The sequence below is a fragment of the Podarcis cretensis genome, assembly GCF_951804945.1.
Source record: "Podarcis cretensis genome assembly, chromosome: 12".
Taxonomy (NCBI): domain Eukaryota; kingdom Metazoa; phylum Chordata; class Lepidosauria; order Squamata; family Lacertidae; genus Podarcis; species Podarcis cretensis.
In genome coordinates this window covers 6,929,669-6,956,805 of record NC_137181.1, presented here as the reverse complement: position 1 = coordinate 6,956,805, position 27,137 = coordinate 6,929,669, and the positions used below count along the sequence as shown (strand labels likewise).

The following is a 27,137-nucleotide window of genomic DNA, read 5'->3' as shown; positions in this document are numbered from 1 at the left end:
CAACATAAGCCACCATTTCAGCATCACACAGCTAACCTTTGACAAGCAACCTGGCCGCTGAATATGCTGAACCAGCCGAGTTCCTAATAAATACAGAATATTGACCAGCGTCCTGCTTTGTAACATTGAGAACTTCAAGGGCATGAAACTCCCTCTTGTCTGTCTTCAAGAGTCGATCTGATGCATGCAGCGGCTGGCCATCTTTGAACCAGTAAAGGCGAGGCTGTGGGTAACCTATGCAGAATAAAGAAAGGTAGGAATAGATAAGGCATATCAAAAAGAAAAGTGAGAAGAGACTGGTTAAATTTCCTAGCCCCATGCTTAGCTCTTTTGAACAATCTTTACAGAACTTTAGCTTATGGTTGCCATCAATTTGATTTTAATTAATTTTTATAATGTTTTTAGAATGTTGCACTATTTTATTAGCCACCCTGAGCCCGGCTTCAGCTGGGGAGGGCGGGATATAAATTAAATTCATTATTATTATTATTATTATTATTATTATTATTATTATTATTATTATTATACACATGTACCCCTCAAAGGAAAGAGTAGTAACAATAGGCGCTATTCAGCTAAACAGATTTGCTAACGGAAGGTTAAGCAAAATAGCTCCCCCTCCCCAAGCACCTTCTTTTTTAAAAAGTTTTTATTGGTTATTTTCACATAACAAATTATTTCAACTATTGTATTTCCCCCCATTTTCCCCCTCCCACCCCCACATACCCCTTTCCCCCCCTATGACTTCCCTCAGTTCCTCTTTCTGATTTATTTACATATATTGTTCTCTGCATGTTATAAAAATGTAAAAATCTCTGTTTCCTATCTATTATGTTAACAAATAAATTGTGAATGTTTATTCAAAGCCTGTCAAGGAGTTCAGCTCATTTTGTTGTTTTTTTAAGCACTTTATAAAAGGTTCCCATTCCTCTTTAGTCACAGTTGTCCTGGTCATGTAGTTTGTGCGTCAGAATCCCCGCGACGGGGTGAGCTCCCGGTGCTCGGTCCCTGCTCCTACCAACCTAGCAATTCGAAAGCACGTCAAAGTGCAAGTAGATAAATAGGTACCACTCTGGCGGGAAGGTAAACGGCGTTTCTGTGCACTGCTCTGGTTCGCCAGAAGCGGCTCAGTCATGCTGGCCACATGACCCAGAAGCTGTACGTCAGCTCCCTCGGCCAATAAAGCAAGATGAGTGTCGCAACCCCAGAGTCAGTCACGACTGGACCTAATGGTCAGGGGTCCCTTTACCTTTACTTTTGCCAATTCCGCATAGTCCATCAATTTCTTTTGCCACTGTTCTTTTGTTGGGCCTCCCCAATCACCTTCTGATCTGAGCCCCCCCCCCCACTCTCCAGAGCAGATTTGGGGAGGACACAGGAGGCATGGAAAGGAGAAATTTTGTTGTGCAAGCAGAAATCCTTGAACTAGAGTATCTATCTAGCTAGTTGACACCCACTGGGTCAGAAATTCATCTTTAGAATATGAACGTACTGAAGAAATGTACTGTAACCTAGAATCATAGAATCATAGAGTTGGAAGAGACCACAAGGGCCATCGAGTCCAACCCCCTGCCAAGCAGGAAACACCATCAGAGCACACCTCCTCTTTTCCAGGCTAAACATGCCCAGCTCCCTTAGCCGTTCCTCATAAGGCATTGTTTCCAGGCCTTTGACCATTTTGGTTGCCCTCCTCTGGACACGTTCCAGTTTGTCAGTGTCCTTCTTGAACTGTGGTGCCCAGAACTGGACACAGTACTCCAGGTGAGGTCTGACCAGAGCAGAATACAGTGGCACTATTACTTCCCTTGATCTAGATGCTATACTCCTAACCTGCTGGTGAAGGGTGGGTAATAAATATAATAATAATAATCATAAATTGTAGATACATGTTATGAAAAAGTAAGTGGGTTCTGCCAAAAGTTGACACACAGCAGAGGTGGGGAGTTTTGGTTACCTTTCACCTTCAGGTGGAATTTGGCCAAAGCTGCTCCAGGAGCTACATGGATGTCATGAAGTTCATCTAGAATCTGTGGCAGCTGCTCCTCTTCAGTCATAGATTCCACCCCTTCTTGTTCACGGCTGGTTCAGGCGGGGAGGAATAAATGAAACGTTTGACATACAACCCAAAGCTCTGGTGAAAAAACAGCTTCCCATGAGCTGTGGCCAACACAGAAGGTTCCTGTGACCACAACAAGCTGCTGGATAGCTCAGTAAGTAGAGCGTTAAATTCTTAATCTTAGGGTTGTGGGTTCAAGCCCCATATCAGGCAAAAGATTCCTTGCAGTGAGTTGGGCTAAATAACCCTTGTGGCCCCTTCCAACTCTTTTATATACCAATATTGGTTTTATATACTAATATTGTGATGACATCATGGCCACTGGGCCCACCACCTCCTGGCAAATAGGAGGGGAAGAAATGGAGGCAGTGAGAGATTTTACTTTCTTGGGCTCCATGATCACTGCAGATGGTGACAGCAGTCACGAAATTAAAAGACGCCTGCTTCTTGGGAGAAAAGCAATATCAAACTTAGACAGCATCTTAAAAAGCAGAGACATCACCTTGCCAACAAAGGTCTGTATAGTTAAAGCTATGGTTTTCCCAGTAGTGATGTATGGAAGTGAGAGCTGGACCATAAAGAAGGCTGATCGCCGAAGAATGGATGCTTTTGAATTCTGGTGCTGGAGGAGACTCTTGAGAGTCCCACGGACTGCAAGAAGATCAAACATATCCATTCTTAAGGAAATCAGCCCTGAGTGCCTGGCGTGCTCTGGTCCATGGCGTCATGCAGAGTCGGACACGACTAAATAACAACAACATTGTGATGACAGTGTGACGTTTTCCAGTGTGCAGGTGGCGCTTACCTGGAGAGATACCCTTTGGCGCTGTAGTAGGATGACGTTTCTGTTGCATCTGCTGCTGTATCATAGTCTGTACTGGTCACTAAGAAATGGAAAAGAAAAAAAATCCAAACATTGTGGGTTGCTTCATGTCAGGAGGATAAACAGAGGCAGAGAGGAGGTTGTGCACCAGTCCTCTGACAGCATCAATGGTTTACTCTCAAATTGTACTCCCTGCTGCTTACGCAGCAAAGCGGAAGAAGTGCAAGTGGAGTTACTGAGAGCCGCAGAAGGTGTTGTTCAAAAGACCTTTCAGACTGTTCCAACACATTGCAGACAGGGGTAAGGATCCATCTTCTAGGGAGGCTCACAAGAACACAGGGAGAAAATGTTTGCCATCCACAAGTTTTTAAAATCCTTCACTGAAAGACAGTTGCATGTAGGAATCAGGGTGTGTATGCAGCCATATGTTGAACAATGGGGTCCCTTCAATTCTGATTCTATGGCCCCTTCCAACTTTACAATTCTGTGATTTTGTGACTCTATCATAATATTTTATGTGGGGAGGGGTTGCTGATTATATTTAAGCTGGAAAACTGTGATTGACTGCGGCTTCCCAGTACAGTGGTACCTCGGGTTACATACGCTTCAGGTTACATACACTTCAGGTTACAGACTCCATTAACCCAGAAATATTACCTCGGGTTAAGAACTTTGCTTCAGGATGAGAACAGAAATCGTACAGCAGCAGTGTGGCAGCAGCAGGAGGCCCCATTAGCTAAAATGGCGCTTCAGGTTAAGAACAGTTTCAGGTTAAGAACGGACCTCCGGAATGAATTAAGTACTTAACCCGAGGTACCACTGTACTTGTTGTTTACAATGATCTGCATACCAGGAGCTTGTTCATGCCTCTCACACAGGAATTTTGTGGTGCGTGGAGTGCTCTGACTGCATAGCAAACTAGGGATGGATTCACCCACAACGAGTATTTGCCTATTTCTAAACTGACAATGATCTCACCATCCTCTTTGAATTTGACAGCCCCCTATTCACTTAGTCATGTGTGATAGGACACACTGGTTGTGATGCATTTCACACTTCCTATGTGGGGCTGCCCTTGAAACTCCAGCGGGTGCAGAATGCCGTGGCGAGACCCCTTACGGAGTCCTCGCTGCGGGATCACATTCACCCGGTGCTGTACCAGCTGCACTGGCTCCCGGTGGAGTACAGGATCAGGTTCAAGGTGCTGGTTTTAACCTTTAAAGCCCTATAAGGCCTAGTACCCTCGTACCTACGGGACCGCCTCTCCTGGTATGTCTCACGGAGGCCCTTACAGTCTTCAAATAAAAACATCTTGGAGATCCCGGGCGACAGGGAGGTTAGGCTGGCCTCAACCAGAGCCAGGGCTTTTTCGGCTGTGGCCCCGATCTGGTGGAACGCTCTGTCACAAGAGACTAGGGCCCTGTGGGACTTGACATCTTTCTGCAGGGCCTGCAAGACCTTTGGCCAAGGCACAGTCTGACCCCTTCTCTCCTTCTGTAATCCTCATAGAACTTTAACCCAATGGTTGCCATTAATTTGATTCTGAATTGATTTTAGAATGTATTTTAATTAATTGACTGTGTGATTTTATGTACTCTGTGCTATTCTTACTTGTTGTTAACCGCTCTGAGCCCAGCTTTGGCCGGGAAGGGCTGGATACAAATAAAATTTTCATTATTATTATTATTATTATTATTATTATTATTATTATTATTCCAGGTCATAATTATTGAACTTGAGTATTTCTGTGTCTCTGGGTAATACTCACAGTCCACTCTCAGCTCGGCTTTAGTTGAAGACACGCCCATGCTGTTTTCAGCCAGACAGCGGTAGACGCCCATGTCAAGAGGGACCACAGCAGTAATGATCAGCTGGTGGCAGCCTTCCTGGTCCTCGTTGATCATGTAGTGATCGTCCTCTTCAATAACCCTCCCATCCTTGAACCACCGGATGGTGGGGGTTGGCTTGCCGATAACAACACAGTCAAAACTGACTGGATATCCATCCTGTACCTCTTGGTTTTGAAGTTCAGTTATGAAGATGGGAGCTGGAATTGTTTTGAGGATAATTACAAAAACAGAAATGTACATATTTATGTGGCAATAAAGTATCTGTAGGGACACGGGTGGCGCTGTGGGTTAAACCACAGAGCCTAGGACTTGTTGATCAAAAGGTTGGTGGTTCGAATCCCCGCGATGGGGTGAGCTCCCATTGCTCAGTCCCTGCTCCTGCCAACCTAGCAGTTCGAAAGCATGTCAAAGTGCCATTAGATAAATAGGTACCGCTCCAGCAAGAAGGTAAACAGTGCTTCCATGCACTGCTCTGGTTCGCCAGAAGTGGCTTTGTCATGCTGGCCACATGACCCAGAAGCTGTACGCCGGCTCCCTCGGCCAATAAAGCGAGATGAGCGCTGCAACCCCAAAGTCAGCCACGGCTGGACCTAATGGTCAGGGGTCCCTTTACCTTTACCTTTAAAGTATCTGTAGCTCCCTCGCTCTATACATGGTGCCTTTTTTGGTTTTGGTGCCATGCTAAATTCAAACTGCAATCTTCTTGTAATCCCAGGTACATGTGTGACAAGATAAGCACTTCTGCTGTAACTAGACTTCTAATTTTTGGAAAAGGTTCTGAGGTTAAAGACGGGCAACTTCTAACCTAACCTACTTCAAAAAGGTGATATGATGATAGCCACCAACCTGGGTGGCTGTAAAAGAGGATTAGGGAGGGAAATCATGTAGGATCCATAGAGACTATTGGAGGCAGCATACACTGCATACCAGATGATGGGAATCACAGGGGGGGAGACACCACTGTTGCACTCAGGTTCTCCAAGGCGTGGAGCATATAGTGCATTTTCAGAAGTATCTTTTGGGTTCAATACTTGGGAGAGAGGTTTATTATTATAAATTTTAATAAAAGCAAAGAAGAGCCCATGGGTTTATGTATTTCCAAGTCCTGTAGCTAAGCAATTTTGGGAAATCAAATGAGAATTTAATGCACATTGCTCTGAGCTCCTTTGAGGAAGAGCAGAATGCAAATATTACCAAGCTGTAAATGAATTAAACAATTCTGATCTCATTCATCTTCAAACCACCATTTCAGGTGGTACCTGATTATGTCAGGATTTACAGATCTTTGATACTATGGGTGGTATTTGACTAAGCATTACTCAGAGTAGGTCTATTGGAATTAATTGACCTAACATAATTTCAGTGGGTCTACTCAGAGTATAACTTTGTTGACTACCACCCTGAGATTTCAGGTGTGGATAAAAAAAAGGCTGGTCAATTGGGCCCCACCTGACCTGTCCTGCATGCGTCACTTACCAGTGTCAGATGTAAGCAAAGGAGGCGGTGGTCTTTTCACCAGGGTTCTCAGTTGCCCTGGGGCAGGAGGTGTGGCTTTCCCAATACGCAGCTCTATCTTCTTGGAGCCTTGATCTAGGATGTCAATCTCAACAGCAATACCCATAGCAGCAAACATTTCTCTAAACCGGCTAGCTGCCGTCTTCGCCTCAGCCATAACTTCAAACTTGATGTAGATGTACCTCTCATCTTCACGGTAGGTCTGGTGGTCCACCACCTCTATCTCTCCCTCATCAGCACTAACAAAGAGTTCCTCATCCACGTCCGAAATCTCTGTGGATATTTTTGACTTGAACAGCTTGTGAAGCCTCCTCCCGGCTTTACGGAAAGCATCATCCAACTCGCTGCCAGAAGAGCTCTCCTCACTCTCGGGGATCTTTTTGGCAGCCTTGTGTTTCCGTACGGGGGCTTGAGGTGGGACGCCCACCGTCACCTTGGCGCTGTGGGAGGCCTTGCCAAACTTATTGGATACCTCGCAGGTGTACTTGCCGACATCATTCATTTCGAGGCCAGTGATGATCAAGGAGCAGGTGCCGTCGCTGTAATTGTCTATGTGGCAATGGCGCCCGTCCAAAACTTCAACGCCGTCTTTCAGCCAGCGGACCTTCATGTCGGTTTTGCTTTGAGCCACACACTCAAGGTGGAGGGTGCTTCCTGGTTCTCCAAAGAAGTCCTTGAAGGTCTCGGCAAACACTGGGCATTCTTGCTGCTTGATCTCTTTCCGCACTTTGTACCCTTTGAAAGCAGCCTGGATCTTCACAGCTGCGTGAGACAACGAAGGGTCATCCAGATCTCCTTCTACAGCTTCTGGTTCAACAGGCTTAGCAAGAGCAGCTGGCTCAGGACCTGCTTTCTCCCACTGTTTAGAGACTTTCCCTGCAGAGACAGTCTGGACTTTACCACTAATGCTGGTTGTGCTCGCCTTTTTGAGGTAGTTAATAAGGGAAGGAGTCCCAGCCCTCGACTCATCGTCTGAACTGGTGACAGAAAAGTCTGCTTCTCCTGCTTTAGCCGACTCATCGCAAGTAGAGTATTCCTCCGAGTAGTACTGGATGATCTCAGCTTCTTCCTTCCTCTGTTTCTGACGTTTGTCATCCTCTTCTGGCAATTCGCTGATCGAATCCAGAGTTGGCTCCCGACTCATCCTGCGCTTTTTGGCAAGAGCCTCCCATAGGAGGTGGAGGTCACCCTCTTGAGCAGCTTCAGGTGGTAAACTGGGTTGCATCTGGTCATCTGATATCTCGCCAAGCTCGTCAGGCTTGAGGGTTTTCTCAGTGGCCTCTTTTAACATGGACACAGTTGACACTAAGAGAAACAGAATAGTACAGTTTCATGGTTACACCAAGGAGCAGCAGGATAACCAGATTAACATCAAGATACAATCCTGTGTCTTTGAGAGCTAGATAATGTCATATTATATAGCATGTAAACATCTTAGAAGGTTGATGGAGCAGTTCCAAAAAAATTACATTTTGGGAGACAACGCATGCCCATAAGTTCAGCAAAACCAATTGTTCTTTCTATTGCTATGTCTTACTGCAAATTAATAAAAAAGAGCAAAGAATCAAATTACCAAGAACGGGGGAAGAAATTTGATTCAGGCCTCATTTGAAGCAGAATCACATTCACACTTTCTGAAATGATATGTGGGCTGAGCCACAGCTATCCTTTGAAATTTGCACTTTCCCTATGCAGTTCACTAACCAAACAATGTTTACCAAAATGCATATATTAGGAGAAATTGCTTACAAAAGGTGTGCACATTAGTAAAAAATGTGTTTATTAGGAGAAATTCACACTGAAAGTCTGATGAATTTTCAAGAGGATTTTCCCTCTCTGGAAAAAATGCAAATGACTGTAAAATGTAGAGAGCTGTCACTTGAAAAATGGGAAATTAAGAAATTTTCTGTTTCGACAGATTCTTCCATCCCTAGCATGGATAATGCAATTATGTGCCAGACACACACCTTAGTATGATTTGTGAACATTTTATTATGTCCATATATTTATACATAGATATAACTGCTCTGGTGTTAGATGATGTGTGGTTTAGAAACACTTTCAATAATTAAAATAAAATAAATTTCAAAAGCAGTGTTGCAGAGAACATGGCAACTGTTTAGGCAAGTGCATCCTCACTTTCCCCCACAGCTATATTCATTGACACAACTTTATATAGGGGGTGGGGTTTTATGCTGAGCTGAAACTACTCAGTATTTGTGAACATTTTCCATAGTGTCAAAACACACCCCCTTTCAGCACTCTTTGAGAAAATCTTCACCCAATAAGTTTATGCTGCCTTTGCTCTCCATTTCCCTCCCTTGTGTTCAGTGACATACAGTGGTACCTCGGGTTAAGTACTTAATTCATTCCGGAGGTCTGTTCTTAACCTGAAACTGTTCTTAACTTGAAGCACCACTTTAGATAATGGGGCCTCCTGCTGCCGCCGCGCCGCCGGAGCACGATTTCTGTTCTCATCCTGAAGCAAAGTTCTTAACCCGAGGTACTATTTCTGGGTTAGCGGAGTCTGTAACCTGAAGCGTATGTAACCCGAGGTACCACTGTATTCACAAAGTAACATCCGAGAGGCTAACACAGCATTATGATAGAGCAGTCTTTGCAAATCTGGTGCCCTCCAAATATTTTGGAGTATATCTGACATCATGCAGCACAGTAGGAAGCTGTGTTGGGAGATGGGAGTTATTGTCCGTAACACCTGGATGAAACCAAGTCAGCAAAGAGAAACAATAACATGGAACTATTGTAGAGAAACAATAGCATGGAACGTGGGTGGCGCTGTGGATAAAACCTCAGCGCCTAGTGTTGTGTATTGAGTCAAAGGATTTTATATCTGTATTATTATTGTCTGTATTTGCATTAGGGTAAAGTAACTGCCTTTTGGTTCCAGAGGGTACAGCTACTATTGGTTCATTTAAGCTGCTGTATTTGGATCCTCTGTCTTATTGGTTTCCTCCAAAAGGCAGGACTGTGATTGCCTGATATTGTTCCCTCCAAAATGTATCCTTTCTAGCTAGTTCTCTGTCCCTATAAATGTAGCTCTCCCCTCCTCAGGTCTTAGTCTTGTTGCTTTAATAAAGAAGTGTTACTAGAGAACTGTCTCCAGCATATTATGTCAAGAGAGCTGAAATCACAAACCCCACGTCACAACACCTAGGACTTGCCGATCGTCAGGTCGGCGGTTCGAATCCCCGCGGCGGGGTGCGCTCCCATCGTTCGGTCCCAGCGCCTGCCAACCTAGCAGTTCGAAAGCACCCCTGGGTGCAAGTAGATAAATAGGGACCACTTATTAGCGGGAAGGTAAACGGCGTTTCCATGTGCTGCGCTGGCTCGCCAGATGCAGCTTGTCACCCTGGCCACGTGACCCGGAAGTGTCTCCAGACAGCGCTGGCCCCCGGCCTCTTAAGTGAGATGGGCGCACAACCCCAGAGTCAGACACGACTGGTCCGTACGGGCAGGGGTACCTTTACCTTTACCTTAAACAAACAGGGTTTTCCCAGTAGTGATGTATGGAAGTGAGAGCTAGACCATAAAGAAGGCTGATCGCCAAAGAATTGATGCTTTTGAATTATGGTGCTGGAGGAGACTCTTGAGAGTCCCATGGACTGCAAGAAGATCAAACCTCTCCATTCTGAAGGAAAACAGCCCTGAGTGCTCACTGGAAGGACAGATCCTGAAGCTGAGGCTCCAGTACTTTGGCCACCTCATGAGAAGAGAAGACTCCCTGGAAAAGACCCTGATGTTGGGAAAGATGGAGGGCACAAAGAGAAGGGGATGACAGAGGACGAGATGGTTGGACAGTGTTCTCGAAGCTACCAACATGAGTCTGGCCAAACTGCGGGAGGCAGTGGAAGACAGAAGTGCCTGGCGTGCTCTGGTCCAGGGGGTCACGAAGAGTTGGACACGACTAAATGACTAAACAACAACAACAACAACAAACCTGAACACTGAAATGGTTTTCAGAATAAATTCCAAGACCACTTTTAGGCTGGGATGGTTACTAAAGCAGTGAAAGTGATGGTGCAAATGTACCTTCAACAGAAAGTTTGGCAGATGTTTTGACGTCAGGAGAGGCCATGCAGGTGTATGACCCTTGATCTTCAGCTTTAAAGCCATGAATGATGAGGGTCTGTTTTTTGCCTTCTGAGATGAGTTCGTACTTCCCACCAGGTTGGATTGGATTTCCTTCTTTGAGCCAAACAACCTCTTTAGTTTCTTTGGACAATTCGCACTCCAAACGAGTCTTCTCCCCTTCCACAGCAGACTTATCGGCCAAAGGTCGAGTGATTGCAGTCACTGCAGCCGGCTCTGGAATGGGAGACATCAAGACCAATGGGCTTATGTCATACAATTCTCCTTTTGTGCTTCAACAAGCAAAGCGACAAAGAAGAAGGGATAACCAGCAAAAAAAAAAAGTGAGACAAATGTCTGAATGTTCCCTTGTTTCCAGAACTAGGTTTTACATAGACCACGAATGCAGTTTGGGACTGGAAATATAACAGAGTGTTTCAATTGTAATAATCTCTCATTTTTGCATCCTTCATCTCTGACCCCACAGAAGTTTATACCAAAGAGGGACTAAAATGCTAACATTGCTTTGCAGAAGAATGTGCAGTAGCTGTGATGATGGCAGCGGTTTCACAAGTGTGCAATACAGAACCTACAGAAATCTTGACTTCCGTAGGGTTTTAGAAGCAGCCATGGACTTCAGCGTCCCATAGTCACCAACATACCAATGTCTTATATTGCTTCATTGGTAACATAAGGGGGGAAATGGCTACCACTTATACTTAATCTGAGCACACCACAAGGGCTTCTGATTAGGCGTTTGGCTATGCAATGTTGAATGTTATCTATTAAATCTGCTCCACTCTAACTCCCCTTTGTTATTGTTTTTGTTTAAACCCATTCAAGAACTTGTACAATGACCACAAACAATGAACCATATGTTGCAGATAATACTGCAAATTTATTGTTCTATTTTTGTGATATACTACTACTACTACTAATAATAATAATTTTATTATTTGTAAAGGTAAAGGTAAAGGGACCCCTGACCAGTCGTGGCCGACTCTGGGGTTGCGGCGCCCATCTCGCTTTACTGGCTTCCGGGTCATGTGGCCAGCATGACTAAGCCACTTCTGGCAAACCAGAGCAGCGCACGGAAATGCCGTTTACCTTCCCACCAGAGTGGTACCTATTTATCTACTTGTACTTTGACATGCTTTTTAACTGCTAGGTTGGCAGGAGCAGGGACTGAGCAACAGGAGCTCACCCCGTAGTGGGGATCCGAACCGCTGACCTTCTGATTGGCAAGTCCTAGGCTCTGTGGTTTAACCCACAGCGCCACCCGCGTCCCTTTATTATTTGTACCCTGCCCATTTGACTGGGTTGCCCCAGCCACCTCTGGGCAGCCTCCAACATATATAAAAGCATCATAAAACATTAAACATTAAAAAAACTTCCCTATACAGGGCTGCTTTCAGATGTCTTCTAAAGGTTGTATAGTTATGTGCTTATCTCCTTGACAGGACATGAGAAGACTTGGTCTATTTATTTGTATCATTCATCATCCTTATGATCCTTGTTTATAAAACCCAATAAAAAGAAGAAGTAGCCATGAAAGCCATGGAAACATATCACCAATTTTATCTTTGAAGTCTTCATTAGAAGAGATAAATAGATGTTGCAGAAATTGGTTATATGAAGACAGTGTCACAGCCCCACTAAGTTGTGAAGGATCAGGCTTTGACTTCACAGTGGTGTGTTAGTCTTTTAGCACACTGCTGCCAAAATGTTGCATGTAGCTTTGGTTAGAGAAAATACACATGCAGCCTTGTGGAGATGAGACAGTCATAAGCATGGGGAGGCAATAGAGGCCACAATACAGATATGAGTTCAAATTGGGCATGAACTTAGAACGTGAGACATTGTGTGTGTGTGTGTGTGTGTGTGTGTGTGTATTTCCCCCCACCATGAATTTTCAGGAGTACTGTACAGTCAAACCTCGGCTCTCGAACAGCTCAGTTTTTGAACGATTCAGCTCCTGAACGCTGAAAACCAGGAAGTAAATGCTCTGGTTTTCGAACATTTTTTGGAAGCCGAACATCTGACGCAGCTTCTGCTTGAGTGCAGGAAGCTCCTGCAACCGATCAGATGCCGCGCCTTGGTTGTCAAAAGTTTTGGAAGCTGAATGGGCTTCCGAAATGGATTACGTTTGACAAAGCCACTACCGAATTCAAGAGGGGGTGGGGTTGCAGGACTCACGCCCCCAACTACAGTCTCGCGGGGCTGGCGTCAGCCCCGCCGGGACACCGGGATTCCCCTCTTCATGTTTATTCATCTCCCTCGGCGCTAGCCAATCGGCTGGCGCAAGAGGCGGGCTTACCGGGTCCCTCTTAAGGCCAGGGCAGCCCCGGCTCGCCCTCTTTCTCTCTCAGCAGCTGCAGTTTTTCCCCACCCACCCACCCTCTAGGTGCGCATACGGACTTTGCTATGGGCTTCGGCTGGTCGCCGCAAGGGGCCTGGTAGGAATTTTTCCATTTGGCTAATTGGCTGCATTTTAAGCCACTTGGTTTTTTCGCCTACCTCGTAGCAAAACGTCACAACTCCTTGGTTCTGTCGGTTAGGCATTGGCAGGGGTATTGTTATGCAAATGATGTTGGGGGGGGAGGGACTCCATCACCTCCCCCAGGTCTTGAAGGGTAGTCCGTTAAAGGACTCTGGGGGGCGTCGCCTCGTCCGAAACCTACGGAGGCTAGGGCCTAAAGCACGCCCCCGAGCGGCCACCCCTCGGGGAGCGCCTACGGATGTGCATCTCGGGGTCTCCCCCTGGCGGTGTTAATCCTTTCCCGGTTAGACCGGATAGTCTGTTAGGGCCAATGCCTAAAGCCAATACCGCTCTTACCTGTAATCAATAAAGTTGTGGCCATTTACGCCCATTAACCTCAAAGTCTGTGTACAGTGTCTTTATTTCTCCAACTGTCGGAGGGGGTGGGAATTGCCACGCAACTGAGGTTTGACTGTAACAAGCTATAGCCAGAATATGGTAGAGTGGGGAGCAGAGGGCTCATCCTTCAAATCTAATTCAATTGATGCATCAGTGCCTGGCTTGCCCACGACATTTACATAATGCAGAACCTGAGCGTGGAGCTTGCCTACAAATTGCTGAAAAGTAAACAGATCCTTCGGGCAAAGCTCACATGCCATGCAAGATGCTGAGCTGTAGAGCTACTCTCGGGACAGCAGAGGGTCCTCTAATTCTCACCTAGCTGCACACTTTGAGGCAAATGCACTGGCTTCCCAGCACCCGCTTTGCTGACAGCTGAAATGCGGAATCTGTACGTCTTGCCTGCTGTGAGATTGTCCACTACAAACTCTGTGCTTGGGATAACTCCGGTGCCGCATGGCTGCCAGTCACTGCCTGGGCTTTTCATTTCGACACGGTAGCCTATGAGGTCAGCACCCCCGTTGTTGAGCGGCTTGAACCAGGACAAGGTCACCGAGTGGCTGGTCTTACTTATGATCTCCGGTTCCTCAGGAGGGTCAGGGAGGGCTGAAGGCACAACAGAGTTCCAGGCATGTATAAAAGCAGTGCTGCATCTTAGAAGTATGGCAACACATTCAAGACAGTCCCGGGGCCGTAAGAGCCAACTGCTAGGGGCTGAGGTCCCTTCGCACACACCCAATAAAATATTTGATGGGACCACCCGCCGCCCAGGTTGATGCGCATTGCCATTCAAATGGTGCGCGTGCACCATGTCTCATGATTGATTATGCAAGGCGGGATTTACCTGCCTCCCCACATATTTTTTTTCGAGTTGGTACCACTGCCCAGTGCTGAGTGGGAGACCAATGAGAGCCCTAAGGTAAAGGTAAAGGGACCCCTGACCGTTAGGTCCAGTCATGACCGACTCTGGGGTTGCGCGCTCATCTCACTCTATAGGCCAAGGGAGCCGGTGTTTGTCCACAGACAGCTTCCGGGTCATGTGGCCAGCATGGCTAAGCCGCTTCTTGCGAACCAGAGCAATGCACAGAAATGCCGTTTACCTTCCCGCCGGAGCGGTCCCTATTTATCTACTTGCACTTTGACGTGCTTTCGAACTGCTAGGTTGGCAGGAGCAGGGATTCGAACCGCCGACCTTCTGATCAGCAAATCCTAGGTTCTGTGGTTTAACCCACAGTGCCACCCGCGTCCCTAGAGCCCTAGACCTGGCCAATTGTTAACACCAGGCCTGCTTATGATAGGTAAATTGTCACAGCTACATCCAAGATGCTCCAGCCCTATAAAAGCTAGCCCAGACCTCATTTACAGAATGCTGCTGAAAATAATCATTTCTGACATATTGTTCAACAGGGAGAGCTGGGTGATCAATGCCAAAACATGGCTTAAGTCAGAACATCATTCTACAGGGGTTGCAGCTCAGCAGGGAATCTCAGAAATGCTCTGCGTCTTACCACAAACATGGGGCAGCAAACCAAGTCCTCAACAGCCACAAGTGCTTGAGAACTTTTCAAATCAAACAGCGGCATCGTGTCAAGTCTAATGATGCTCCAGAGAAAATATCACCAGAAGTGTGTGTGTGTTTTTAATATCAACATCATTATTCTACTAAATATAATTCTGGCTTTGTTAGGATGTCAGCAAACCAAGGCACAATCAAATTTTCAAACTGATTTGTTGGAAAACAAATCTTTTGAAAAGCGATATAACGCGTGAGCCACTGTGGTGCTTTGGTGGATGATCAGAACAGCGAACGTTCTGAATTTACAGCAGTACTTATCATGCAGAAAGTTACACTCAGGACAACAAGATTAAAAATCTCATTGATGTGACATTCCACCAAGCATAGAAAGAGTGGCACTATTGTCAGGGCCCACAATAAAGCTTAATGATGCTAAATCAGAGCTAGAATCATTAGGAACTTGGATTCTCCCAACCTACCTATGACAGATAACTTAGCTGACACAATGGCATCCCTTGCAGCAAAGGTCACCTCTCCAGAGTGATGTAGTTGAGCTTTCTTCAGTATGAGTTTGTAGCTATTTCCTTCTGCTTGGATCCTCCAGTTTTCATCTGCTTGGATATCCACATCGTTAATGTACCAAGCAATTTCATTGACTGGAACTGCTTCACTTAAAACACAGGTGAAGGTGGCCTGGTCCCCAGCAGTAACTGTGGTGTCAGTGATTGGCTCCAAGAATTCCAGACGCCATCCTGAAATTATGACGAAATGCATGAGTAATGCCTTCAAAGCAAGGAAGGAAAAGTTGTGAGTTAAGTGCACCACAGGGGTGGGAAAACTGTGACCTTCAGATGTTGGTGACTCCAATTCCCAGCAGCCCAAACATCATGGTGATTGTCATCAGGGATGATGGGGTTTGTTGTCCAGCAACATCTTGGAGGTCCACAGATTTCCCAGCCCTGCCCTTTTGAGTTTCTTAGTGTCCAGATCACTTGCTCAGCTCTTGGCTCAGCACACTTTGTCTCAGCTCCTGCTCCTACACTCTAGCTCATGGAAACAGGGTTATGTGGCTGGAGCCCATAACATTGCTTCTTCTCACACCTGTTTCCAGGATGAGTGAGATCTGTGTGAATAACTGGGATTCCTTCTACAAGATGCTTCTACATTCTGGAGAAAATGGGAAGCGGAAAATCAATCCACAGAATGCAATCGGTACTCAGTGTTGGTGCTAGTGCTTTCAGTGTGTGTATGATACACAGTTATTTGAATTATGGTGCTGGATGAGACTCTTGAGAGTCCAGTGGATTGCAAGAAGATCAAACCTATCCATTCTGAAGGAAATCAGCCCTGATTGCTCACTGGAAGGAAAGATCCTGAAGCTGAGGCTCCAATACTTTGGCCACCTCATGAGAAAAGAAGACTCCCTGGAAAAGACCCTGATGTTGGGAAAGATGGAGGACACAAGGAAAAGGGGATGACAGAGGACGAGATGGTTGGACAGTGTTCTCGAAGCTACCAGCATGAGTTTGACCAAACTGCGGGAGGCAGTGGAAGACAGGAGTGCCTGGCGTGCTCTGGTCTATGGGGTCACAAAGAGTCGGGCACGACTAAACGACTAAACAACAACATGATGCACAAAAGATTATGCACCATTTGAATTGTGTCTTCTTTACATTGAAATGAACCCACCCACCCCCAACAACATAAAAAACATGGGATAACTTGACCCAACAACCCCCTCCTCCTTAAACGCACAACCAAAACTCACTGCAACCAACTGTGCTCTGGACTCTCCAACCTCTTGTACCACCAGCAGAAACAAACAAACCAACAACCTATCTGCCTGACACTCACACAAAACTCTGCATGTACACTGTGCAGAAGAATGAAATATCATTACCTCCCTTCTCTCTCCCCACAACCTCACAATCCCTATGACAGCAGCGTCTCACACCGAATGCAATTGACCTGTAGAAAGGACTCTATGAACTGAAAACAGAGACCTACATTATATGCACCTGTTATCCATGGAAATCTTTCAATAAAAACAAATTTAAAAATAAAAATAAAAGAATGGGATGGAATAACATAACAACGATATAATGTATGCCATTTCATTACAGCAGAGAGCAAGTTTTTGGCAGAAGGTGAACTGCAGCAGAACTAAGGCAAAGCCGCATGAGACAAATACAGGGAAGGATGCAGGAAGATGCCTTCTTACATCCCTACCAAGGGCTCCAACGTTACTTGCAGAGCACAGGGTAGAGTGGTCCTATAGTAGCTCCCATATTGAAAAGCTACTACCAGAGGGGTCCAGTTGCATACATCTCATTCGTTCATTACTCTGAGTCTAGTAACTTTCAGAAAAAGGACAGAGGATGACAGAGAATGGAAGGAACAATGATATGTTATCTGGGTCAGTAGGCTTGTGGTTATGGTGCAATAGTATGATACTACCTTTTACAGTTAGGAATGCAGACGAAGCTACGTCACCGGTCTGGAAAGTCACTTGGCAGCTGTCATGGGGCGTGAGGTTCTTCAGGAGAAGGAGATGACGGAGACCATTTTCAAAATAAACCATCTCAATGTTTTCAGAAGTTTTGGCTGGCTCATCGTCAATCAGCCAGTTATAATTGTAGCACTCAGGTTTCGAAAGGTAGCACTCAAACAGAGCTTCACCCCCTTCCATTGCATCAACGTTCTCTAAGCCCTGGACGATGGTGTTCTTGGCTGTTAGAAAGGTTTTTTAAAAAATAAATAAATTCACAATTAATCACTGAGTTTACACATCTGAACATTACGTAGAAAATCAAAATAGGCGATCACATATCGGTTGAATGCAATTCCTTAGATCAGAGGTTCTTAAACAGTGGTCTTCAGACCACAGGTGGTCTACTAGTTCTATACAAGTGGTCTATATATCTTCCATTACTGAAGAAGCTAACAAAGCTTTGACCTCGATCCTGTGATTTTCATAAACAGCAATGATGTTAGCACCGAAGGAAAAAATGTTAAAATGTGAGTTATCTATGTGCTTTGATTTGTCAAGCAACAAAACTTTACAAGCTGGTCCACTGAGCAATTGGTCAATCGAGGGGGGTGAAATTTGAGAGCCACTAACTTAGACTTTCAATACAATCTTCATTTGAAACGCAGCGGTCATTGTGCAGTGGCTGAAGAGCTCTAAAACGATGGAATGTTCTGTTTGATGACCCAGCATAGAGTTACATAATCAACTGATCTGTAATGTCAACATAAGGGCAGTGCAACTCAGGAAGAGCACAAGAAGCTGCATCAGGCCAAAGGACCATCTAGTCCAGGAAGAGACACCATGAGCCTGGCAGCTGTGAAGCCATCAACCTGGATGGCTTTAAAGGAAGATTAGACAAATTCATGAATTACAAGGCTCTCAGTGGCTACTACTCATGGTGGCTCTGGTCTGCCTCCATAGCTGGAGGCAGCAATGGTTCTGAATACCAGTCGCTGGAGACCACAGGAAGGAAGAGTTGCCATTATGTTCATGTGCTGCTTGAGGATTTCCCCACAGGCATCTGGTTGGTCACTGTGAGAACAGGATGCTGGACTAGATGGGCCATTGGCCTCATCTAGCAGTCTCTCGAGCCAGAGTGGTGTAGTGGTTAAGAGTGGTGGACTCGTAATCTGGTGAACCGGGTTCGCGTCTCCGCTCCTCCACCTGCAGCTGCTGGGTGACCTTGGGCTAGTCACGCTTCTCTGACGTCTCTCAGCCTCACCCACCTCACAGAGTGTTTGTTGTGGGGGAGGAAGGGAAAGGAGATTGTTAGCCGCTTTGAGACTCCTTCGGGTAGTGATAAAGCGGGATATCAAATCCAAACTCTTCTTCTTCTTATGTCAAGCATTCTGTTCTCACTGTGGCCAAGCAGATGGCCATGGCAAGTAAACAAGTAGGACCTGAGTGCAGCAACAGCACTCTCCACTTCCAGGAACTGGTATAACAGAGGCATACTGCTTTGATGAGGCAGGGTGAGGTGCCCACCTCAAACAGAGGAAGCCCAAGAGATGCCACCCGCCTCATCTCCACAGCCCAGCCCACCAGCAGAGAAGTGGCATTGGCAGTGGTTTCCTGTGAGATCTCGCTGAAATCTTGCAAGATCTCACAGTGGCAAGGGAGGAAGGGATGGAGTCCAGTTTCGCCAGAAGCAGGTAAAGGGGATGTACCATATCTGGGCAAGCAGAATATAGCCATCATGACACATAGGCATTGAAAGCCTTCTCCTCTGGGAATTTATCTACCAGTAATCCTTCTTTAAAGCCTTCCAAGCCTGTGGGCTTCACAACTGCCAGGCTCATGGTGCCTCCTGCTTTTTTTAAAAATGTGCTTTATTGATTTTAAGTTACAAACGAATTAGCTGTAAAGTCAAGAGAAACTAATAATGTCAGCAATAATCCATAATAATGTCATCATCAACAACAAGAAGTCAGAGTACGGAGCCATCACAAAAAAAGGGAAAATATAACAGTAATGATTCCATAAAAGCTTGTGAAAACACTTTAAAAATGGTGCACTGGAGGTACATGCAACCTGCAAAACTGCATAAAATCAGTCAAAATATCTCTCCATTACAATGGCAAGATTGCAGACTTCCTGGTGCCTCCTCCTTAATTCAGCCCAGGGCAAACTTGGTTTCAGAAATTTAAAGGGGACAGAAACTGTCAGGATTGCACACTGCCATTGCTAAAGGTGGCCCAATTGTCAAGAAAGAGCCTGAACGGCTTGTGAACCATCTCAGTGCAGGACTATTGAAAGACGAAATCACAACATCAAAATAAATGAGATACTGTTTTTTCCCCTTTTGCAATATAAAACATGTGAAACAATTCCATATCTCCTCCTAACCCTCACCAAAGTTTATGCATCGACCTGCAGTAGCTGACAGTAGAAACCCTTCTTCTCCCAATACGGAGATTTCCCAAATTGATCCTATGATGTCAAAAGCAATAAACATGGGTAATGTGAACTGCACCATTGTGGACTGCATAATTCCAAGTAGTTGTTAATGCACAGAATAGCACAAAATATATTGTCCCCTCTCTTGTCATTATGGACACCTCACTTTTACTGATTTTTAAAATGTTATGACCCACTTTCCCATAGGCTCAAAGCAATCAACAGGCACCCAATAGAACATAGCTAAACAAATAAATACAAGATGGGTGACACCTGGCTTGAGAGCAGTACATGTGAAAAGGATCTAGGAGTCTTGGTTGACCACAAACTTGACATGAGCCAACAGTGTGACGCAGCAGCTAAAAAAGCCAATGCAATTCTGGGCTGCATCAATAGGAGTATAGCATCTAGATCAAGGGAAGTAATAGTGCCACTGTATTCTGCTCTGGTCAGACCTCACCTGGAGTACTGTGTCCAGTTCTGGGCACCACAGTTCAAGAAGGACACTGACAAACTGGAACATGTCCAGAGGAGGGCAACCAAAATGGTCAAAGGCCTGGAAACGATGCCTTATGAGGAATGGCTAAGGGAGCTGGGCATGTTTAGCCTGGAGAAGAGGAGGTTAAGGGGTGATATGATAGCCATGTTCAAATATATAAAAGGATGTCACATCGAGGAGGGAGAAAGGTTGTTTTCTGCTGCTCCAGAGAAGCGGACACGGAGCAATGGTTCCAAACTACAAGAAAGAAGATTCCACCTAAACATTAGGAAGAACTTCCTGACAGTAAGAGCTGTTTGACAGTGGCATTTGCTGCCAAGGAGTGTGGTGGAGTCTCCTTCTTTGGAGGTCTTTAAGCAGAGGCTTGACAACCATATGTCAGGAGTGCTCTGATGGTGTTTCCTGCTTGGCAGGGGGTTGGACTCGATGGCCCTTGTGGTCTCTTCCAACTCTATGATTCTATGATTCTATGATTCTAACTATAAAAACAAAATCGGAATAATAATAATAATACCACCACATTGCTAATAGCAACCAAATAAGAATAAGCAAAGAGCAATATAAGTGTATTAAGCAACAGTATCAGAAGTCTGAGCTCTGGGTAAATGCTGACTAATATAATCAAAGGCAGTATTTATATTTAGCATTTACGAAACACTTTAGGGTACTCAAAGCATTTCATATTTATTTTATTTTCAGTTATCCTTACAACAGCCCTGTAAGGTAGGCCAGTATTACTTCCCCCCATTTTGCAGTTGGGGAGGTTTAAGTTCGGGCAGTGACTTATCTACGCCCACCCTAGCAAAGTTCATAACTGATGTGAGAATTAAAATAGCCGGGTGGCTCCTCAGCTCTCAGCTTACACTCAGAGCCACAACATTACAACAGACCTTTAATTATCCAAAACAACTTTAATTAGATTTTGCATGAAGAGGCAGCCCTAAATTAAAGGCAGTATGTGGAAACGAAAAAAGGCATGTTGGGAAAGTGTTGGGAAGAGGTGGCCTGGGGTATTGTTTCAAAGCTTTTGCAAAGACCATGTTTCACAGCATCCCTACAGCAGATAAGACTCAGTCCCAGGGGCCACATAAAATTGCTAACTAGGGAGGGAGGAGAAATTTGGCTTGGTTTCCATTTTCATGCAAACCTACCTAATATGTGCTTCCTGGGGGGAAAAACCACATGAACCAAAATATAAAAAGGTAAAGGTACCCCTGCCCGTACGGGCCAGTCTTGACAGACTCTGGGGTTGTGCGCCCATCTCACTTAAGAGGCCAGGGGCCAGCGCTGTCCGGAGACACTTCCGGGTCACGTGGCCAGCGTGACATCGCTGCTCTGGCCAGAGCCAGAGCCAGAGCCAGAGCCAGAGCCGCACACGGAAACGCCGTTTACCTTCCCGCTGGTAAGCGGTCCCTATTTATCTACTTGCACCTGGAGGTGCTTTCGAACTGCTAGGTTGGCAGGCACTGGGACCGAGCAGCGGGAGCGCACCCCGCCACAGGGATTCGAACCGCTGACCTTTCGATCGGCAAGCCCTAGGCGCTGAGGCTTTAACCCACAAAATATAGCTATCCTTTAAATTTTGCACTTCTCCAAATTTTGTGATGCAGTTCTCCAGCCAAATATTGTGTGTCAAAAATCTGTACATTATGGGGGAGGGGATAAGCATAAAAATAGTGAAAATGATATACTCAGCTAAGTTATATTAAAGTAAACTGCTTGCAAAAATGTGCACATTGCAGAAAACTGTTTTAAATGTGTGTGTGCTGGGGGAAATTTCCACCATCAAGCCTGATTTGTTTAATAGTAAAAATTCCAAGCTGATGCGAAACTTTGGAGAACAGAACTGAAGGACTAGAAAAATGTGAAACTGAGAGGAACCAAAACTGAAAGGTTTGTTCAGCCCTATAGCTATAACCCCCATTTTTTTAAAAAAGGAGCAGGGTCTTTCCCCCATGCTCTATAATCTGGAAGAGTCAACAGCTCCTCACAGAATCACAGAACTGTAGAGCTGGAAGGGATCCCATCTCAACCCCAGCAAAGCAGGAATCACAGCTACAGAACCCCTGAGAGGTTGTCATCCAGCTTCTGTTCAGACACCACAGGCTGCAGCTGGAAAACAGCGCTAGGCCATGGCAAAAGAAGTAGCGCTGCTCATGGGTGGTTGCTGCTGTGAACGCTCCCTGCACTCCCTCGAGCGTCTTCTTTCCATCGTGGAAGACCTCACCTTGAACATCAAGCATAGCCACCACTTTAGTGCCGCCAGCTTCGCAAGAATAGATGCCGGTGTCCCCTGGGAGAGCAGGCTTAATCTTCAGCTTGGCCACATTCCAGTCTTGCTCAATGACAATTCGCTGGCCGTCTGCATGAACCACCTGCTCGTTCTTCATCCACGTGGCCTGCACAGGCCTGGAATACTGGCAGATGAATTCTGCTGTGCCATCTTCGTCCACCGTAATGTCCTGCATGGGACTGACCACTTCAATGGTTGGATCTGTCAACCGACACGTCAGGTATTAGTGCATCCTTCGGGGAACATTTAGGGGCGCTCATTTTGTTTTAAGCACAGTGCTCTCGGTGTGAGTGAGATGCATGAAAGCTGATGAGAAGCATCACTTAGTTTGATGAGTTTTATGTTTGCTTGTGACATCAGCAACGAGCAGAATAGAAGCAGGTGGATTAGCTGTTAGGGAAGCTGTCGTGTTGTGTGTCCCTGGGACATTACAGTTATATCTCTGTTGGTGTGTTACTAGAGAATGTGCTCACATTCTGATCTATAAAGGTAAAGGGACCCCTGACCGTTAGGTCCAGTCGCAGACAACGCTGGGGTTGCGGTGCTCATCTCGCTCTATAGGCTGAATATAGGGAATATTTCTCATCCTTGCCAAGTTTTGTTGGGGTTATGGGTGAGGGAGATGTTGGAATTCAACTACCCTGCCTTGGCTCAAGTTAGATGTCACCATTTGAATTGAAAGCAATTTTGCCTTATAATGACGGGGTGGCCTGTAAGATAAAGGTAAAGGTACCCCTGACTGTTAGGTCCAGTTGTGGATGACTCTGGGGTTGCGGCGCTCATCTCACTCTATAGGCCGAGGGAGCCAGCGTTTGTCCAGACAGCTTCCAGGTCATGTGGCCAGCATGACCTAGCCGCTTCTGGTGAAGCAGAGCAGAGCAGTGCACAGAAATGCCATTTACCTTCCCACTGGAGTGGTACCTATTTATCTACTTGCACTTGATGTGCTTTCAGACTGCTAGGTGGGCAGGAGCAGGGACCGAGCAATGGGAGCTCACCCCGTCGTGGGGATTTGAACCGCGGCCCTTCTGATAAGCAAGCCCTAGGCTCTGTGGTTTGGACCACAGCGCCACCCGCATCCCATTTTCTGACCTGCCCAATCCCACCCACCCAATTATTGGGTCTGCTGGAGTCAAGGGCTGACATAGCATGGGATTGGCAAGAATGAAGCAGCGTTGACCTGAAGTGGCAACAGCCCCAGTGGTCAGATTAGACCTCTTTTGATGGCCCCCTTTGCTGATGTCTTACAAGACAATTGAGTGGGGCATAATGTTGGCTAAAAACTGAGTCCAAGATTGAGATCAGAGTGAGGCAAGTTGTGTCCTGGGTGAAAATGTTTCAGAAGTGACATTGGTGTGAAAAACAGTCAGGGCTCCTCAGAGAAGAGGTGAGGTGACTCAGGCTGCACTAATTAAGAGGTCCTTGTTTTTAAATTTAAGACTTGTCCATTTACCGTACTTGCACACTTAGAGCTGGACTTGGAATGGTGCCGGAATTGGACTAAGATGCAACAGCTTACATTAATGCACAAAAACCAAACTAGAATTGTAATGTTGTGAGTTCCACAGAGGGACCAGTGCATCACCAAATAAGCATCATTTGTGCACATGTAAGCCTGTTTATTGTTGGAAAATAGTGAATGAGAAGGAAATAATATCCTCCTGACATCTTCTGGGAAGATCTGGCCTGGACAGAAAAGACAGGCTGATATAAAGAGAAAAGGCAAAAAGCACAGAGATAGCATTACCAGCTGAAACATAAAGGAAGTGTCTGTTAAGGGCATTAACGTAAGCATGGTTAGAATTTCACTAGTATTTTATTTTCCTGGTGAATTAAGCATGGTGCCACCCTTGGATTCTTCATGTATTGTTCTTATTTCAAACTGGATCTATCCCTTTCTACCTATTTTGCTTGATGAATGAAGAATGCAGTGTAACTTGAAAGCCTGGGTTCTCTTACATCAACACAATTTGGTATAATAAAGGGAATTACTTTACTGCTTGTTCAAGCTGATTATTCTCTGAAAATATCTTGGGAAGCTGCCTATGATTTCACAGGAACTCTACGTGATTTCTGACTATAAACGAATTCCAGTGGGATTGTTGAACTGAGACACACAACCGCTCAACTTCTGCAACCTTCGTCACGTTCCCTACAGGTAGCAGCCATAGCCTTAAGGACCAAGGTGGTTCATGTGCAAGAGAGAGGTGTCAACTTTCCTAGTGTTTACAGCCATAAACCTCAGTGGGAGTGAAATATTTAGAACTAGTAACCATAACCCTTTGTCCAGTTCCAATTTCAGCATGAGGGGGAAATGTTTGGGGGCTCACTATGCAAACACTTATACAAGCCCCCCAAATTTCCACCCCAAATTAAACTGGAGGGCAGCAGCTGCAGCTGGATGCACATTCAGAACATAGCTGTCAACTTTTCCCTTTTCTTGTGAGGAATCCTATTCGGAATAAGGGAATTCCCCTTAAAAAAAGGGAAACGTTGACAGCTGTGATTCGGAAGTGCATGTAACTTCCAGCAGCAGTTCCTAAAAGCAAGGGCATCTGAGACACACTGTGGAATATATTGTAAACCACCCTGGGACATTCATATGAAGAGTGGCATAAAAATAATAATTTCCCCATGTTTCCAAGACTGGGGCTGGTAAGACGAACAGGGCGGGTTTCGTATATTCTTATTAAGGATCATTTGCCCCAGTAAGCAATGTTGCACCTGTTTTGGTTATATGGATGTGTCTTTTGCAAGAAAATTTCTAATTCAATATGTACACTGCCAGCGTTCACCTCTGAAAATCTCACATTTTAATTCCCTTTTCAAGCAGTATCTTTCTGCCTAGCTGTCTACGCTATGCTTATGAGAGTCTGCAAACAACTTGGAGCTTAAAAGGGGGTTCATACTTTTCTCCTGGCCCATGGAAGGCTTTGGGAGCTACCTCCGTTGTCTCTCTGTTCACCTTATCATGAACTAGTACTGGAAAGAACACCTGCAGTGGAACATCTTGTAAGAGGCCGGCGGATAAGCTTGTAAGATGGTGCTTACTGGTTAATGCATGCCTTCCAGTAGCCATTTTGCAGAAAGTTGTTAAGGCCACCTGAAGCCAGAAGCGTAAGCAGCGTGGTTTGTGGGGTGGCCCGTTGGGCAACTGCATCCAAAGCCAAAATACCTTTGATTAATAATTTAGCGGAGGAAATGAGGGGGCCCGCTCTGAAGGTCACAATTCCTGAATCATTGGGCCCCAGGTCCTTTAGGGTCAAAGTATACACTTTCCCATCTTGCACAGAGATTTCATTCACGGGGCTGCTTTGGAGGGGAGATCCGTCCAGCCACCACTGTACGTTTTGCATGCCCGGGCGCGAGAGCTCGCAAGTGAAAGTGGCTGATTCGCCCGCAAAGACGTCCGTGTTCTTTAAACCAGAAACTATCTGCACTTCCTCTTCTGCGTAACAAAGTAAGAGAATGCATACCAAGGGAGAACACATGTGTAAACATACCGGCTTTTATGAAACTGACAACACCCACCACTTAAGAGACGAACATCATTAAGGGACTTACAAACCTAGCAATCAAGATTGATACTGAAGAACATATCACAATTACACATAGACACACTCAAGGCCAATGGTCGGAACTCATTTATCCTGGAGAAATGGTTACGTGTTGGCACCTCCTGCCATGCCCACTTGTGATGTTGCCATGGGATAGTGGTCTTTGAGAATGACCTGCTATGATTGCAACTGATCACATTCTTAAAAATACTTTGGAAACTAGGTACAACCAAGACGTTGGTGAGCTGTAATTTGGTCTAATGTTGGCATCAAAATACCACAAGCCTGCGCCAGAACTTCAAGAAAATTCAACTTGCTGGACCCTCCATCATGTTAAGATGGAACAGATAGGGGAATCCACCATTTTGGTAGGTACAGGGCATGCATTCATAGGACAACACCATGGCATCTATGAGATTGTAGAGATCAGTTAACACGGATTTTTAACATTGACTAACTTTCTAACATGCTTCCTTGAAGGTTTTTAAGCAGAGGTTGGATGGCCATCTGTCAGGGAAGCTTTAGTTGAGATTTCTGCATTGCAGGGGGTGGATGAGATGAGTTTTGGGGTCCTTTCCAACACTACAATTCTTTTATTCTATGACTGTATAAGGAAGCTAATCTGCCCCAAACTTAAACAAGACAGATGGGGTTTTGCTTTCACACAATCAAGCAATTGATACTTTTTGTCATAATATTGCACCCTGATATGCAAACGAGGTAGATGTGCCAACTCTCTCGGGTGTCGCCTTTGATAGGCATGGCTTAGATACACAACAAAACCTTCCTCAAATGATAAGAGAATGAGTGCTCAACTATTCATCCCAATGTACATTTGTAAAAACCTTTTGACGGTTTCTTGGAACCAAGCCAGATGGTAATTGTGGGAGATGCATAAACAGTTTCTTGAAACAAGCTGAAAAGTAGCTGTAGGAAGCTGTTATTTTCATGCTGTGCATGGCATACTTAACCCTTTCTCCTTCCACTGTTACCCACTCAAAATCACACTTCTCTGCAGCTTTTCTCCCTGCAGGGGAAAAGGCACAGGGGCCTTGTAACTTCTCTCCCACAGGTGAGAAAGCAGCCAGGTGTGAGTTGATTTTGAATGGGAAAATGGCAGGAAGCAAATAGGCT

General features: G+C 45.5%; 1 protein-coding gene across 29 annotated transcripts in view; it reads right to left on the bottom strand.

The window, feature by feature from the left end:
• OBSCN (obscurin, cytoskeletal calmodulin and titin-interacting RhoGEF) overlaps positions 1 to 27,137 on the bottom strand; it is a 270,159-nt gene that overhangs the window by 104,366 nt on the left and 138,656 nt on the right. For 27 of the 29 annotated variants that reach the window (XM_079996236.1, XM_079996261.1, XM_079996260.1 and 24 more), the window contains 11 exons: positions 25,622 to 25,894; positions 22,381 to 22,647; positions 17,185 to 17,457; positions 15,207 to 15,479; positions 13,530 to 13,817; positions 10,295 to 10,570; positions 6,206 to 7,549; positions 4,648 to 4,926; positions 2,862 to 2,940; positions 1,955 to 2,079; positions 37 to 234 (listed from right to left, as the gene is read on the bottom strand). In XM_079996236.1, coding sequence (XP_079852362.1) covers positions 37 to 234; positions 1,955 to 2,079; positions 2,862 to 2,940; positions 4,648 to 4,926; positions 6,206 to 7,549; positions 10,295 to 10,570; positions 13,530 to 13,817; positions 15,207 to 15,479; positions 17,185 to 17,457; positions 22,381 to 22,647; positions 25,622 to 25,894 — 3,675 coding nt within the window. The remainder of the gene's footprint in view (positions 1 to 36; positions 235 to 1,954; positions 2,080 to 2,861; positions 2,941 to 4,647; positions 4,927 to 6,205; positions 7,550 to 10,294; positions 10,571 to 13,529; positions 13,818 to 15,206; positions 15,480 to 17,184; positions 17,458 to 22,380; positions 22,648 to 25,621; positions 25,895 to 27,137) is intronic. The other 2 variants (XM_079996263.1, XM_079996242.1) reach the window with 2 other exon arrangements.